We start from the raw sequence: 15,678 nt of genomic DNA on the forward strand, positions 1-15,678 counted from the left end.
AGGCAAAGTCTGTATATAAAAGGTGTTTGTTCTTTTACTTACCTCTCTACCTTAGGTAGGAAAAGAAAGAGGTATATATGTGGTGGGGTTTAAAAAGTGGAATGAGTGAGCGACATTTTGACATTTCGACAACTGATTGTACCTGAATAGTACCTGATATACTACCTCTTTAGGTACAATACTAACGCGGCTTTTCCTACCTAAGCTGCTAACCTAAGCTGCTACCTAAAGTTGAAGGTACGAAGGTCATCATCCCATTTACCCCGCGCTAGTAGGTAGTGACGTGATGCTTATGGGATGGACCGGGCAGCTACGGAACGGTGGTGTATAAGGTAGCTCCATGGTACCTACCTACCTTAGTAGCTTAGGTCAGTACCCCTAAGATATGTGCCGGATGTTATAGAAAATCACCATCCAGTGTAACCACGTGAGGCGGGCCCGGGAATCTCGGCGTTTTTACACTATTGTTCACTTTCGGATTACATATCAGCCAGTTAACCCCTTATATAATAGATATAATAGTCGGTGCTATCGGACCCATTACCTATTAGTCGTTAAGTACCGGATAGCTCCGATACCTAAAAGAAGGACCCGATATTTCTTAGCAGTACGAACACTTTTACTCAAGTATATTACCTAGGTAGAGAACATAGAAATACCTCAGGTACCTAAGATAGGAGGTATTTCAGCGGGCAGAACAATGAATGATACAATGGCATATCGGCAATGGGCATCTTTTCCTCGGCCTTAATCTCTTCTACTATCTACAGAGCTGTCGTCTCCTATTGAGATCCCAGAAAGTGCAAACTCGGAGGCATCGTCACTAACTCATGCCAAACTCCATATGAAAAGTGCTTCTAGGCTGGTCCATAATCCGGTAATATATCTCAACAACAACAGTAACACAACGCAGGACACCCTCACCGCATGTGTATCTCACATCCAGTGTTTCCACTCACAAACCGCACACCTCTTGTGTGTTCTAATAATTTCCATCTTGTAAGTCAATCTTCCACTCGTGAATCAGACCATATATTCGTTGCGTCGCCGTAGCCTAGAGGCCCACAAGATAAGGCATAATCACGTACTTATCGCCTGTCTTGAATACTGCCAACGAACGACGGGTCCTTAACGCTACCGCCAGCATCGCCGAGTCCTGCGATTGGTCGGTTGTAACTGAATCCCGCAAACAAACGTTGATCTGTCTCCGACAATACCGGTCCCTCGACATACGAGTCTTGCGGAGCTTCCGAAGTAAAGTCGGGATCGAAATTCTTTGTATCGAGAGCGTCGGCCTGGGATGGGGTTAGACTTAGGACCTCTGTATTAAAAAAAAAAAAAAAAAAAAAAACAGGCACTGAAAATTACTTACAACGCTGGGCTTGAAAGTGGGCTCATATTTGCGCTGCAATAGCTTGCGCCAGTCGATGGCGTGGAAAAAGGGATGCGCCTTGATTTCGGCGCTGCCTGCAGCCCCTAAACGCTCCTCCGGGTTGCGGTTGAGGAGTTTGGAGAGTAGGTCCTTGGCCGCAGGAGGCACGATATCTGCGCTGGGGAAGTGCAAGGGCTCCGACAAAATCTTGCGGTACATCTCGTTAGTATTTTCGTCGTAAAATGGCGGGAGACCCGTAAGCATTTCGTAGAGGAGAACTCCTAGCGTCCACCAATCTACTGTCTTATTATAACCCTTCCCCATAAGAAGCTCCGGTGCCAGGTATTCGGGCGTGCCGCAGAACGTATTGGTCCTGTCCTCGTCCTTCATATCCAGCTTGCAGAGACCGAAGTCGCAAAGAGCGATATGACCTTGGTAATCTAGTAGAATGTTCTCGGGTTTCAAGTCTCGGTAGATAACGTTGAACCCGTGTAGGCACTCGAGGGCGCAGAGCAGTTCAGCCGTGTAGAATCGTGCCCGGTTGATATCGAATCTCTGCTCCTTCTGGAGATGATGGAAAAGCTCTCCGCCGTTGACGAAAGCTAGTACGAAGTAAAGCTTTTCGGGAGACTGGAAGGTGAACTTAAGAGGTACGATGAAGGGGTTGTTAATCTGTGCCAGCACAGATCTTTCGGCTAAGGTGTGGGCGACTTCGGATCTCGAGATAATGTGGGATTTGCGAATCGTCTTGAGAGCGTAGATTCGATTGGTATCCTTCTTGCGGACTTGCATGACCTTGCCAAAACTACCCTTGCCAACCACCTTAAGCAGTTCGAAGTCATCAATCTTAAGCTTGCCCGCCCGGTTCTCAACATATTCCACGCCGATCTTGAGCCTACCGGAACCGTATTGCACGTCAACCCAATCAACACCACTATGCCCTAGCTCACGTTCTCGGTCGTGGAATTCGGCCGCGGCCTTCTCGCGATCCTTCTTGCTGGCCTTGGGATCCTCGACGAAGGTTCGTTTCTCCTCGAATCTAGGATTGATTCGCACGACTCCTAGGAAGATATCTTGGCTTCGGCCGGACCCTGGCGGTGCGGTAGGGTTACGCATATATATATGTACATTCAACTCCGTGACTCGAGAGACATCAAACTTGTACTGGGTATTATCGCCAGCCCACAAGGGGTTTTCCGGGTTACCGGAGACCGAGTTGACAAAAACCTGGACCTTATCAAAATCCAACAGTGCGTACGGCAGATATTTGCTAGAAATCCGACCGTGGTTGGAAGGTATACCGGCAAAACCCCCTGCCGATGTTTGGGGCCTGCCATTCGAGTAGGACCCTGCTACCGCTCGTTGGGACGATCCTGGTCGTACAGAACTTGATGTAAGGGCATTCCCTGTTGACATGGAGCCCTGTCCATGTTGAGAGAATGCGTTGCGATGTTGCTCGGGAAGAGCAAAATTCTGGCCTTCGTGGAGAGTTACGACGAGAATACCGGGCTTCGGAGGTTTTACGACAGGTTCTTGTACCATTTGTTCCGAGGCAGCTATAAGGACGATGCGTAAGCGACTGTGCCCCTTCAAAAATAGTATGCATTTTGGTTACAAACCGATAGCATTGTCGTTGGGAGTAGGTGTGGAGGATGTTGGGATGGGACTCTTTTCATCCTTTTCCGTGATTGTAGACGTAGAGGGATTTCGGGAGAAGGTATTCGCAAGCGGCCCCAGATGGGTATCCTTTAATTCTGATGAGACAGTCCGTGTTAGCAAACCCGCTGCACGATCGCCGCGCATCTAAAGCGAAAGGACGAAGAGACCAAAGAAACAAAACCATCCGAAGAGCGAAGCTTGTAATTTTTTTTTTTTTTTAAAAAAAAATACTTACTCTTTGTAAGCTTCCACGACATTTTCCAACAGTTCCCCTAATGACTGGTCTATAAATTAGAAGTCAAAGAGGAGGAATAGGAGGATGTCGGTGAAGGGTCGCGCAACAAAAAGGTCGGAGACGGGTTCGAGTTGGTTAAAAGAGGAGATAGTATTTTAGGTATTCAGGTATTTAGGTATCCAAAGGGGGGGGGGGGGGAGGGAGAGGCGTTTCCTTATCGGTGGTTACGATAATGATGGATAATGGATTAATTACTGATAGCTAATTGAGAAGGGATGGAAATGCGGGCAGATAGGTAAAAAGATATATAAAAAAAGGGGGAAGAACAAAGAAGGAATTAAAAATAAAAATGTGGCTGAGGAAGAAGCAATAATGTCAATTTGTTAATTTTTTCCCTTCTTCTAACTTAGGAGGGACTTTTGAGTTAGGTTGATCATCAATTAATTGAATATGGTCAAAGATCTGAACGTTGACCAGGTCAATGTTTCGGTTTATGGGATCTGGCGCAGGAACTAGGTTAGGTACTGAGTAACCTGGGGGTTTGAGAAGGGTGAACGGTTTCGCCGCAGTACATACCTGTAGGTACCTAAGTACCTATAATAAATTAAATCTTTAACATGTACAATAGGGCGACGGTAATAGGTACGGCAAAGGAAAAAAGGAAAACGGGCAAGTAACTTTTTTAGGGGTTGTAGAATTTATGGAGGGGTTTCGCCTGATTGACTGATTGACTGGAACTGTCTGACTGCTGTAGAGTTGGCGTTTTGGCGCTATGGGGCAACCCCTATTAACCATACCTAACACGTAAGACCTACCTGTAGAGACCTCTAATGGTGGTTCGGTTTACAGAGGGTTCACGGAGCACAAAGGCGGGGTAGCACATGCGCGGTTTCCAGCGGAAGTAAGGTAAGCAGTTACGTACCTACCTACTATATAGTTTTCTTTCAAATCAGTGAATACGAACTCTTTTCTTACCTTTCTTCTCTTTTTAAACGCATTGCGCCTCTAGGAATTTCTACTCGTAACAATGCCACAATTTAAGACGAAATGCATAGGTATATCCAAGGTATCTAGTGCACATACTTACGCACGCTGCATAATACATATCATATTGTATTGCACAATACCTCGTCAAGGAGTTTTACACTAATCCACTTACATAGTAGTCGATGGCCTCGACAACGTTAAGCGGAGCGTGGCGGAGCAACTTCAGGGGCTGCATCCAGGTAAATTATCTCCAAGCATCTCAGGCCGACAGCCGCTCCCCTAACGCACGGCTGAAGAATATGTCTATTCTTGATACCGTTGTTGAACTAGGTTGCTTGAAATGGCTTAAATTGCTCGGCTTTATCAAATGAATAGTTCGGGCCAGGTGTCTTACGACGGTGTGTGTCTAAGAGACATTTTCAAGGAAACGATTCGACAAAGAGTGACTTTGGTTAATAAATCGTTCCAAGAATTTATACGGAATATATATAGTTACCTATATATAGTAGTTTCATGCCAGCTCAGACGTTTTGGCAGCGCCGCGAATTAGACTAATTTCACTAGGTACCTGGTAATTAATAAATACGCTCAACTGATAAAAACCTTGGCTACTTGTTGTTACATCTCATGTGAACCACAACTACATAGTATGCAGGGGGACACATACATGATACCTGTAACTTCTAAGTTACTATGTGTACAAGGTTGTATTATAGGTAGTAAGAGGCCGCTCGCAAGGGCACGACGCGCAACCCATCAGCTCGTCCCAAACTACGGGAAACGATTATATTATAAATCACGTGCTTTGCGGCGCAGCTATAGGAGTTTATACAGCTGGGATCAACAAATTTGAACTTTGAAGGAATCTGTCCTGATTGTCGCTACGCTTGAAGAGGAACCGGGAAATGATTTTTATCAAGCGCTATGTCGTAGTAGTTGTGTCTAAGCCTCTGTCTTAGGTAGTTGCCAGAGTCGGAAAAACATTGAATGAAATAAGAATAAATTAAATTAAATGGCTTCTATTCCAGAAATCCAAGAGCATGGCGGCATCATGCTTAACCCCACAACCTCTAAAGAGCCTCAAAACGTCAGCACCCAAAACGATAGCCAAACCGCCTTAGAAATTCCTTCGGAGGCTCCTCGAAGATATATGGAAGGATGGAGATTATATGCCATGATATCCGCGTATGACCCAAAAGTCTAACCACTACGTCTAAAGCCCTCCGCTAACAAGGCCTAACTACCACCTAGCTTATGCCTATCTCTATTTCTATCAACTCTAGAAACGACAATAGTCAGTACATCGCTTATCTCCATTACAAATGCCTTGGGCAACTTTGAGCAGAGAGATTGGGTGGTCACCTCCTATCTTATTACGTATACGGGTACGAGTATAGCTTCGTAGACGTACAAGTCACTCTATTAACACGATACCTTACAGGCTTTCTAGTCATATATGCCAAGTTCAGTGATATACTGGGACGGAAATTGTTGATATTGGTTGCAATAGCCTTCTTCACCGTTTTCTCGATCGTCTGCGGCTCAATATCAGATATGACTCAGTTGTGCGTTATTCCCGTCCGGTCATGACAGTATTGAAATCTAATAATATGGATGAATGTGACTAAACTCTATACAGGATTGTTTTCCGGGCTCTACAAGGGATCGGCGGCTCTGGGATCTATGCAATGGTAACATGTATCCAGCCCGAGCTCGTCCCCCCTGAGAAATGGGGTAATATCATTGCGGTCGTCTCCCTGGTTTCCGTCCTCAGTTCCGTCCTTGGTCCTATACTCGGCGGTGCAATCAACAACAATTCTTCGTGGCGATGGGTCTTCCTTTTGAAGTGAGCGCTCTCTACTCTGGGCGTAAGAATTGTGGAGGTAGCTAATATTGAGAAATAATAGTGCCCCGGCTGGAGCAGTGGCAATTGGTCTGATTGCCTTCGTCATGCCCGCTCACTTTCCGAATATCGACGGTTCAACAGGCTTGATAGGCTTTTACAGCAAGATATCGCGAGCATCGCTTCGTCGACTTGATGTTATTGGAGCTGTGTTGCTACTGTTTTCGTCCGCCTTGATTGTCTTCGCTTTCGAAGAAGCAGGGTCTCGATACAGCTGGCAAAGCCCGGCGATCCTAAGCGCCTTGATCGTCGGCTGTGTCCTATTCATCGGATTTATCGGATGGGAAAAGGTCGCGGACCGACCGAGAGCTCGTCAAGAACCCATTTTCCCTCTTCGATTAATGAAGAGCCGCTTTCTTAGCGCTCTTATCATGTAAGAAAACCGCTTTGAAGTTAGGACTTGTCTCTTTTTTTTTTCTAATATTATTCAGAATCGCCTTTTGCACGGGGCCTCCCTTCATGACCGCGATAATCAACCTTCCGCAACGCTTTCAAGCAGTCGATGGGCTCAGCCCGTTTGAAGCTGGTACACACCTTCTACCCCTCCTACTCGCCTCCCCCGTTGCTACAATCGTCGCTGGGCAACTTGCAACGAAGTTAAAAGTGCCCCCTTTTTATATCCTTCTCTTCGGAGCATCTATGCAGCTATTAGGAATTGGACTCGCGAGTTCAGTTCAGTTTAAAAGCGGCAACGCCATGTATGGATATGAGGTAATAATGGGCTTTGGGTTTGGAATGGGCCTCGTTTCTTTGCTGGTATATACGCCAATGGTGGTAACACGGTCTGATATGGGTAAGTCACTAGCAACAACTTCCAGAAGTATATAGGCTGACTTCTCATACGCTATCAGCTGTTGCCATGGGAGCAATTACACAGATACGAGTCCTTGGTGGGACAATCGGATTGGCCATCAGGTATGAAATGACGTGAAATTCGCGTGAAATCAACCGAAACTGGTCTACTAACTTGTGTGAACAGCTCAACAGTCCTCAACAACCATCTGACCGCTGCTCTGCCTGCCCTTCTTAGCCCAGCAGATATTAAGCAAATCTCAGAATCTGTCCAATATATCAATACACTGCCAGACGCAACCCGCGAGGCAGTACGCCAAGTTTTCGCTGATGGTTTCAACACTCAGCTAAGAGTTATGATGTATTTTAGTGTGGCTGTTTGGGTCTTCGCAGCGTCACTTTGGGAGCGTAAGTTGAGAAGTGCTGCCAATGTCGAGGGCTATTGATTCCTTTCTTGAAGGATACTCCCCTAATAATAACTTGCACGATATTCTCTTCATTTGATTATAAGCTTCGGATGTTCCTTCGAACTGATTAATATATCCTCCTCTAACGAGAAGATTTCCCATTAGGAAATTAAATTGAAATATTGTAGTGTAGTATTAGAAAATCTACCCATGAGCATTCAAACAGTTTAATGCTTTGATCTCCAATGACGCTCAACCTCTAACTTATCACCCTCTATCTATTCTAGACTTGTGCTCTACCCTTTGACATGTTCTCCGTTCCTAACCCTTTCACAGAGTCCCTTCAGCACCTCGGCGCCCCTTATAAAGTCGTCCACGTCCACGTAGACCATGCCGCTGAGGCGCCACCACCAGACGTTTCTGTAAAACTCCGTCTGGAAGTATATTCCGCTCTCGCGGCTTCCCGTCTCTTTGAACCAATCGCAGACCTTATCCGCATGCGCCGGATCAACTTTGCCGGAGCCGTCGGTGCCCAGCTCGAGCGGCAGCCTCACATTGGCGAAGAAGCAGTCTCGCATGCAGGATCCTGGGGTATCCATAATGGAGGTGCCTAGAATCTCCGCGGCAGCTTCGGCACTGCGCTGCGCTACGTCGTGGCAGTATTTCTTGATAGCGGCATCGCCGCCGCAGACTTTGTCACGGAAGTCGATAGCGGCTGTGCAAAAGGGGCGATCGATAAGCTCATGGGTAGGCCAAAGACACCAAGATCAGGCACAAGGAATAGGAGGTGCTACTTACCTTGAACACAGAGCCAAGCGGTAGTGTCGTCCGTACCTACATGGATGGAAAAACGAACACAATCAACACCCATGAATTTCTCCCTCCGGGGACGTTACCCCCGACTTCGTAGAGCACACATACCGGTAAAATCGAACATCTCCGCAAACAAACGCGCCTCGCCCTCCTCGCCCTCCGTCGTCTGCCGGGAACCCAATTCCTTCCGGGGCCTGAACTTGTGGCTCGTCGGCAGCGTCGTCCGGATCAGATGCTGGTTCCTGACGGGGACGTACAGCGCGGCGCACCCGCGCGGCACGAAGAACCACTTATGCAGGTTCGTCACGAAGAAGTCCGGGTCGAGCGCCGACAGGTCGATGTCGACGTGTCCGATCCCGTGCGCGCCGTCCACCAGGACCAGCGCGCCTTCGGCCCGCAGCGCCGGCACCAGCCGCTCGAACGGCACCCGGAACCCGGGCATGCTGACGACGGTGTCCACGACGGCGAGCCGCATCCTGCGCCGCCGCCGCGGGTCCGCGTTGACGCGCCTCGCCGCGTCGACCATGGCTCGCACGAGCTCGTCGTCGGCCAGGGACCACGCGACGCGCACGACGTGCACCTCGACGCCGCGCGTCTCCTCGACCCACGAGATGCCGCGGCCGAGGGAGTCGTACACGCGCTCGTAGCAGAGGATCACGTCCCCGTCCCTCCAATCCAAGTTCTTCAGGACCGTGTCCGAGCCCGTCGTGGCGTTCGGCACGAACACGAGCTCGTCGACGTTCGCACAGTTCAGAGCCCGGGCGGCGAGGGCGCGCTGCGCCGCGAGCCGGTCGTGGAACTCGAGGGCGATGAACGGGTCCGGAGCGGCATCAGCCTCGGCGCGGAACTGCTCGTGGGCGCGCCGCACCGACACCGGGATTGTCCCGTACGACCCGTGGTTCAGCGGCGTGTAATTCGGCCCGAAGGCGAAGTGTGCCTTGCGGAAGGCGGCGCCAAAGGGGACCTGAGAGGTTTCCGCGACTTGCATCGTTGCTTCCTGTCCCTCTTCGGAATGGTGTATGATGGTCATTGTGGATACGGATGAGACAAGAGCAAACTAGAATGCCTACGTACCTAAGGTAAGGATTGGAACAAAGGATAAATGATAAAGTCTAGAGGGGTAGATTTATGCCCACGGGAGTTCGGTTTCGGTCTCGGTCTTGGCTTCGGCTTGAGGTGAAGCTTTCAAAAGAGGGGGTTAAGTTGGTATAACTCAGCTGGAGTTCCTCTATATGAGGTAGCTAAGATAAGTTATAAGACAAGTTATAAGCACAATATCTACCTCTAGGTAGCTACCTAGGTATCTACCTAAAGGAGGCATATATTCCTTCTGTAAGTCCAAGTCCAGTGTCGGAGTGTTGGAGTATCATCTCCATATCGGTTTGCTTCGGAGAATGATCCCTTGTTTTTATCGTAAGCCAAGAAAGTATACAGCCGCCCTAACCAGCTTTTAGAGTTGTCCTCTCTACCTCGAATTATCCCCTCTACTTTCATGACGGATAGTGGAATTTATGCACAATTGCTTCTTAAGAACTTTCTTCTGTAAATTGAATTGGGAGAGATATCATCGCAGTTCCGTCATCTCTTTCTGACGGCTTATATCCTAGGTCGTGTACAGCAGCTGTACTGTCTCAAGTAATGTTATGATATTAATGTAAAGGTGCAGCTTTGGCTTGCTCATTGCTCGTAAACATCTAGGAAATCATCATAACCATAAGCTCCAATGTTCGTTCCCATACAAATGCCGGGTATCCTACAATGTCGCTACTAAACCAGACCGTAAAAGAAAAGAGAAGAAAAAGAGAAAACTCCGTCCAATGCAGAACTTGCTAAATCCAGATGGTCATCCTTGCCGTAACATTTGCCCTTGCTTGCATACATGCATCCTTGCATCGATGCCTTTTACCATTCAATAATTCCAGGCGTCGCCATACCTCACTTGCGTAATTCACTGACTACCAGTCAACTGCCCATCCGTTCTGATCTAGAAACTCTTTGCAAGCCTCCTTGAGTTGTAGATTTGGCCTCAGCTCGCTAGGTTGTAGCGGCTCTCTCGTTAGGGGATCGGTGGGATGCCTTCGGAGATGCTCCATGATAGATGCTCTCTCGTATGACTTGCCAGTCTTGGTCTGTTTATCTGGTTAATTACCCACTGGACAAGTTTCCTAGATGGTTCGTGACACTTACAACCACTGGATCGACCATGATACCGAAACTAATATCATCAATCACCCAATCAGGGACCTCCCGTTTCTTCTCCGATGCGGCTCTAGACTTTTCAAATGTTGACCGTAGCAGTTCAATCTTCTGGTCACACTCTTCTTTGATCTGGTCTTTATCGAAGTCGTTGTCGCACGAACGGATCATATCCTCGCGTTCGCGCTCCAATAGGCCAATAAGATGCTTCTCTAGCTCCTGTCCCTCGCGGGTCCTGTGCTTCTCCATCTCATCCCAACGCTCTTTCTTGCACCGTAGTACTTGATTGGTGACAGGGCCTAGCGACTTGTCGTTGGTCTCGACACATAAACGGTGGGCTTGCAGAGCGCTCTCGAGCGCGGCGTCGTAATCGTGTATAGACAGCTGGCACTGGGAAAGGACAAAGTAAGCCTTTAGATTACCTTTTTCTCCGCTCATCTTGAGACACTCGTTGCAGTCCGCGATAGCCGATTCGTATAGTCCTAGTCGAATACGTGCCATAGCACGGTTTGTGTATAAGGAAGGGTTCGTATCGTCAGCGATGATGCTGTAAGGATTCGAACATAATTAGCTTTCGAGGGCGCATGACGAATAGGTAACTATGCGCCTTCTGTAACTTAACTCACGCTTTGGAGTAGAGGCTCTCGGCGCCTATAAAGTCACCAGACTGGAAGTGGTGGTTCCCATCTTCCTTTAGCTTCGTGGACTTTTCCACGTCCTTTCCCATTGTTGCCAGTATTTACAGTAAGCCCGACCGAGGGGATAAGGTTTAGTTTGTCTTGGTATTCGAAGCTTTTGAAGGTTTTGAAGCTTCAGACCTAGCAAGGTAAAATGTTGGATGATATGGGGTGGAAGATAGGTAAGTTTGGACGAGCGTTCCTTTTCTTTCTTTCTTTCTTCTTCTTCTTTTTCTGAAAGGTAGTAGATATTCGTAGGACTATAAATCAGAGATAGACGCCAGCAGTGCTTATAATAGGTAGGTATCTAATAAGATTAGGTAGGTTAGGTTAGGTTAGGCTTAGGGAGGTATTTAAGGTATTTATGAGGGCAAAGAGGTCGTGTAATATATGTATTAGGATGTATGTACCCGATGCAGGTATTTAGGTTCGTATGGAAATGAGATGTGTTCCAAGGTTAGTAGCGAGAGTATCGATGAGATGATTGTACGTATATTAAAAGGATAGTTGTATAAGATGAGAAGCCTTCGTTCGATGTTTCCATCTGATTCGAGAGTTTCAGCCTTATTGAACTTGGTACTCGCGTGTTGTCGCTTCCGATACAGTATCGATACAACATCGGAAGGCACCTAGGTATCCTTCGTGCTACACAGTACCTTGGACTGACTGATTGGAAGTAGGCTAGGTAGCTGCTGTGCATAGGTACATAGGTGGTAGGTAGGCGCCAATTTGTCAGGCGAAGATTCCAGAATGATGTGCATCCCTGACCCTGGGAATTTGGGGTACGGTGTATGTACAAGGTACGTGAGGTACTTAGGTACATAAATACATGCACCTAACCCAATGTAGGAAAAGTGGGTTCAGGTACAACATCCAGGGTTCTTCAAGTGCTACCCGTAATCCGCTAATGTTTGGAGGTAAATCTAGATGTACCTGACCTTAGGTACCTAGTGCTAGAAAGTGCCGCAATAGCCGTTGCTTACGGTAAGGTCTAGTCACAGAGCGATTCCTAATCTTCACCCTCCTCCTCCTCCCATAAATCGTACTGATACACCACCCAACCACCTTCCCAACACCCATCGTCGCATTGAACCCCTAGTTGGGAACACGTGATGATTCCATAACTAAGTCCCAATGCGCTGCCACCCAGGCCGAGGCGTTCGCGAACTCGCGACTCTAACAACGGCCACCATTATAATAGTAAGAGCAAGCGAGGATATTCGCGCTGACTACAGGATGAACTCGGTCTTATCGGAGAAGTTCCAGGTCTTCTTAGATCCCCAGCTAAGGTCCGCGAGTGAACTATCAACATGCTATTTAGCTACCGTTTTGTCTAGCATCTTATTCCTAGGGCCCGAGAGCTCTTGACATGCCGGTCTTGCAACATATCCGCAACTAGTAGTTGTTTTACAAAGTTGTCCGCGAAGACGACTCCGCTGTCTGTGGCCGAGCCGTACTGTTTTGCATTTCGAAAGAGCTATCTCTATCCCTTCCCGACTGTTAGAGCAAGTTTATTAGTTCTAAATTATCGTTAGAACTGAAAAATATTCGTTGATAAATGGCAGAAATACGTGGGATACCGCATGGGATTATGATCTATCTGTTAACCAAAGAACTAGCAAGGCCTATAATCTTCCCAATGCTGACATTCGTGTAACGAATGACGTTTATTTAGACGCGGTCCCAAGTACGTTAAAAAGGATAACCTGAGCCTCCACAGATCAATAAGTTATCTCTGGAGGAATCTGACCCCGCAGTATGACACTCCTATTTCACTCATCTTGACGAGTTATAGAGCACAGGAGGAGAGTCAATAGGTGTGATATCTTGGTCTTCTCGAGAACACATCTATCCACCTCACGCTAGCCTTCATCGAGACAGCGTCCACATTTATATAGCTGCGGAATCGTGTTAAATTTAGAGCAGTATTGCCGTTATCCAGCTTATTACGAACCTCCTCAATTTCCTTGGCTTAATCTTTGACTCCATTTCTCATAGAATCTTACTCAAAACTGGATTATAGTGAGGTCCTGAGTTACTATAAACATACCCCTCAATTGGTGATCGTATAGGAGGTTCCTTTTACTCATCTCTGTAATTCTGTTTTTATTACTTTCCCATTATTGAGCGATATTCACGATCGCTCTAACCTAGGTTCACATTCTAGTTTATTCTTATTATAGCCAAACTGGTTTACAATATCTTCTTCTGTCCATTGGCGTCGTACCTAGGTCCGGTCTACCTCGTCTTTTAGGACATTCCACTGGCCGTTGTCTCACTTGTTGGTACGAAGTACCTAACCTAACATACCTAAACGACTATATGGTTCCAGGTACTTTTAAGGGGTAGTTCATCACGGCATACATTTGCTAATAGACGCCATTCCAGACAGTGGTCACGATAAATCAGCACTAGGCTCATACTTCGCCTTCCAGTTTCTGCAATACTAAGGCCTTTATTCCGGAACGATAGATGGGCGATACCAAGTACGTCGACGATAAGAGGGATGCCGTACAACCCTGTTCAGATGGAGAAACGGGATTAACGGACGGTAACGAGTCGGGACGTAATATCGTCTCTATCTATAATCTGATAGAGGGGCAAACGACCCAGACGAATGATATGTCTATTGAGACCTGTACTAAGTAGCACGACAGAGACCGACGCAGGTTGAATAGTAGATTACGGGAGGTTATAAGTTTTGATCATGTGGAGACCCCAGAACGGGGATGCGACACCATATCTTAAACCCCTGATCTGACATGCCGGGGTAGAGAAGAGGAATGGCGGGGTGTTCTAAGGCAAGTAACATCCAAAATACAGCTATGTAGACTCCGGTTAGCATCGACGCTAAGAAATAAGGCCCAAGGGTAAAACTGGTTCCCTTCAGGTTGTTACATGTGTATCCCAGCCATCTTTATATCTTAAATCTTACTTACCTCTTATACTTTACGATCTCACGTTGACTTATATCTTAGCTATAGCCAGTGTTACTTATCTCATATTCAATATATCTTATACCAAATTACACCATGGGCAATGTCTTCAGTCAATGCTTATTCATCCCGGCCGCGCCGCTCACGGAAAAGAACTGCCCTGATCAAACCGGCAGAGTAAGAAACAGCTTACCTAGTCGACTACCTACTACTTCAACTTCTTCCGCGTTGCTGATGCGTAACGTAGGTCTTTATCGTGACGGGTGGCTATGCCGGCGTAGGATTCGAACTATGTAAAATCCTCTACGCCCAAAATGCTACTGTTTGGATTGCAGGTCGCTCTGCGCCAAAAGCAGAGAAGGCTATTCTGGATATCAAAAACGCCTCACCTTCGAGCAACGGCCATGTCAAATTTCTACATGTAGACCTATCCGATCTCAAAACTATTAAACCCGCAGTGGAGTCATTTACTGCTCAGGAACAGCGCCTGGACGTCTTAGTAAACAACGCCGGTGTATGTCTAATTTCCGACCCTTTGACCTTCTCACACCTTGCCTTTCCTATTGTGTCTCCCAAATGCGCCTTAACCTGGCCGTTTTTCTAATATGACTGTGCTCGTAGGTCATGTTCCCGCCTCGCGGCAGTGTTGATGCGCAAGGACACGACCTACATGTAGGCACCAACTGTTTGGGCCCATATCTACTATATCAACTACTTCTCCCTCTCCTCACTAAGACTGCATCCAAATCTCCGACGGCTAGTGTGCGTGTTACGTGGGCTGCTTCCATCGCCGTGCAACTCTTTTCGCCGCAACCGCACGGTATGATCCTTAACGACGACGGCTCTCCCACGGACCAAGGGATGAGGTTGAACTACGGCCAAACTAAAGTCGGCAACGTTTTTTTCGCGAGAGAATTCGCCAAGACGACCCCGCAGACCGGCGTCGTGCACGCGGCGTTTAACCCCGGCAATTTGCACACGGAGCTACAGCGCCACTGGAAGGGACTGGATCAATGGATCACGGTGGGTGGCATACGGCTTTGGAACTACCATCGGAGGGGCGTACTAACAATGTCTTACTGCTATAGGAAAAATTCTTTACGTATCCGGCTATCTACGGGGCGTACACGGAGCTCTGGGCAGCACTCACACCCGAACTGACGCCTGATAAGAGTGGCGCTTACGTATATCCCTGGGGGAGGTTTGGCGATCTTCCCGCCGGCGTCGAGACATCGATGAGAGGGGAGTCGGAAGGCGGAACGGGAATTGCAGCTAAATTTTTGGAATGGTGTCGTAAAGAGACGGAGAATTTCGCGTAGAACAGAGAGTGATCGAGTCTATGGATTAACTGGTGGTATCACACCCCTACGATATTGTATCAGGGATCAGGTAATTAAGCTTTGTTTAAAAAAAGGAAATTGGCCAATACATGATTAAATATTTAAAAGGGCCTACAGGTGTTTTATATTTGTGCTACACCTAGGTTGATTTCCATTAGAATCACCATTAGACTAGATTCCTCACCTCTCGATCTCGCCAGTTATCTTCAAATCTTCTGGATTCCAAGCTGTATGAACCAGCCACACTATAACAAGGTTGCCATGAAGCGGCAAAACATGCGGCGCTTATCATGGTTGCATAGAAAATAATTTGGAAAAAGCTCACTTCCGTTTGGTAAGTCGAGTACGATCCTTGTTGTAT

The 15,678-nt window shown here is 47.3% G+C and overlaps 5 protein-coding genes across 5 annotated transcripts; 2 read left to right on the plus strand and 3 right to left on the minus strand.

The window, feature by feature from the left end:
• Positions 1-396: 396 nt before the first annotated feature.
• Positions 397-4,027, minus strand: F4812DRAFT_418037 (Pkinase-domain-containing protein). The gene is made up of 5 exons (XM_047933223.1): positions 3,843-4,027; positions 3,267-3,766; positions 2,992-3,126; positions 1,373-2,928; positions 397-1,295 (listed from the first exon to the last, which is right to left on the minus strand). Exons 2-5 carry the CDS (start codon positions 3,286-3,288, stop codon positions 1,089-1,091), a joined length of 1,920 nt encoding a protein of 639 aa, XP_047792860.1. The 5' UTR covers positions 3,289-3,766; positions 3,843-4,027; the 3' UTR covers positions 397-1,088.
• Positions 4,028-5,186: 1,159 nt separating this feature from the next.
• Positions 5,187-7,529, plus strand: F4812DRAFT_269655 (drug resistance transporter EmrB/QacA subfamily). Its single transcript, XM_047930890.1, has 8 exons — positions 5,187-5,438; positions 5,505-5,638; positions 5,695-5,818; positions 5,893-6,099; positions 6,161-6,529; positions 6,588-6,949; positions 7,008-7,071; positions 7,136-7,529. The coding sequence occupies exons 1-8, from the start codon at positions 5,266-5,268 to the stop codon at positions 7,392-7,394; spliced, it is 1,692 nt and encodes a 563-aa protein (XP_047792861.1). The 5' UTR covers positions 5,187-5,265; the 3' UTR covers positions 7,395-7,529.
• Positions 7,365-9,337, minus strand: F4812DRAFT_269584 (putative aminotransferase family protein). Its single transcript, XM_047930888.1, has 3 exons — positions 8,277-9,337; positions 8,154-8,189; positions 7,365-8,070 (listed from the first exon to the last, which is right to left on the minus strand). Exons 1-3 carry the CDS (start codon positions 9,196-9,198, stop codon positions 7,652-7,654), a joined length of 1,377 nt encoding a protein of 458 aa, XP_047792862.1. The 5' UTR covers positions 9,199-9,337; the 3' UTR covers positions 7,365-7,651.
• A 786-nt stretch (positions 9,338-10,123) lies between these two features.
• On the minus strand, positions 10,124-11,091 carry F4812DRAFT_456557 (U-box-domain-containing protein; the record flags this gene model as incomplete). Its single annotated transcript, XM_047937007.1, has 3 exons — positions 10,124-10,297; positions 10,356-10,911; positions 10,991-11,091. The coding sequence occupies 3 exons, from the start codon at positions 11,089-11,091 to the stop codon at positions 10,124-10,126; spliced, it is 831 nt and encodes a 276-aa protein (XP_047792863.1).
• Positions 11,092-14,073: 2,982 nt separating this feature from the next.
• Positions 14,074-15,296, plus strand: F4812DRAFT_456558 (NAD(P)-binding protein; the record flags this gene model as incomplete). The annotated part of the gene is made up of 4 exons (XM_047937008.1): positions 14,074-14,154; positions 14,225-14,491; positions 14,599-15,000; positions 15,066-15,296. 4 exons carry the CDS (start codon positions 14,074-14,076, stop codon positions 15,294-15,296), a joined length of 981 nt encoding a protein of 326 aa, XP_047792864.1.
• Positions 15,297-15,678: the final 382 nt, after the last annotated feature.

Source organism: Daldinia caldariorum (genome assembly GCF_022478825.1).
Source record: "Daldinia caldariorum strain CBS 122874 unplaced genomic scaffold F4812scaffold_3, whole genome shotgun sequence".
NCBI classification, from domain to species: domain Eukaryota; kingdom Fungi; phylum Ascomycota; class Sordariomycetes; order Xylariales; family Hypoxylaceae; genus Daldinia; species Daldinia caldariorum.

What these genes read in the sequence shown, in the direction of transcription:
- F4812DRAFT_418037 (XM_047933223.1), bottom strand. Translation starts at nt 3,288, where the DNA reads ATGTCGTGGAAGCTTACAAAGA. An exon ending in TCCCAACGACAATGCTATCG is followed by an intron (nt 2,929 to 2,991) that starts GTTTGTAACCAA and finishes TCGTCCTTATAG; the next exon opens with CTGCCTCGGAACAAATGGTA. An exon ending in CCACTTTCAAGCCCAGCGTT is followed by an intron (nt 1,296 to 1,372) that starts GTAAGTAATTTT and finishes ACCCCATCCCAG; the next exon opens with GCCGACGCTCTCGATACAAA.
- F4812DRAFT_269655 (XM_047930890.1), top strand. Translation starts at nt 5,266, where the DNA reads ATGGCTTCTATTCCAGAAATCCAAGAGCATGGCGGCATCATGCTTAAC. An exon ending in TTATATGCCATGATATCCGC is followed by an intron (nt 5,439 to 5,504) that starts GTATGACCCAAA and finishes ACTACCACCTAG; the next exon opens with CTTATGCCTATCTCTATTTC. An exon ending in ATATCAGATATGACTCAGTT is followed by an intron (nt 5,819 to 5,892) that starts GTGCGTTATTCC and finishes AACTCTATACAG; the next exon opens with GATTGTTTTCCGGGCTCTAC.
- F4812DRAFT_269584 (XM_047930888.1), bottom strand. Translation starts at nt 9,198, where the DNA reads ATGACCATCATACACCATTCCGAAGAGGGACAGGAAGCAACGATGCAA. An exon ending in GGAGATGTTCGATTTTACCG is followed by an intron (nt 8,190 to 8,276) that starts GTATGTGTGCTC and finishes CCATCCATGTAG; the next exon opens with GTACGGACGACACTACCGCT. An exon ending in CGCTTGGCTCTGTGTTCAAG is followed by an intron (nt 8,071 to 8,153) that starts GTAAGTAGCACC and finishes CCTTTTGCACAG; the next exon opens with CCGCTATCGACTTCCGTGAC.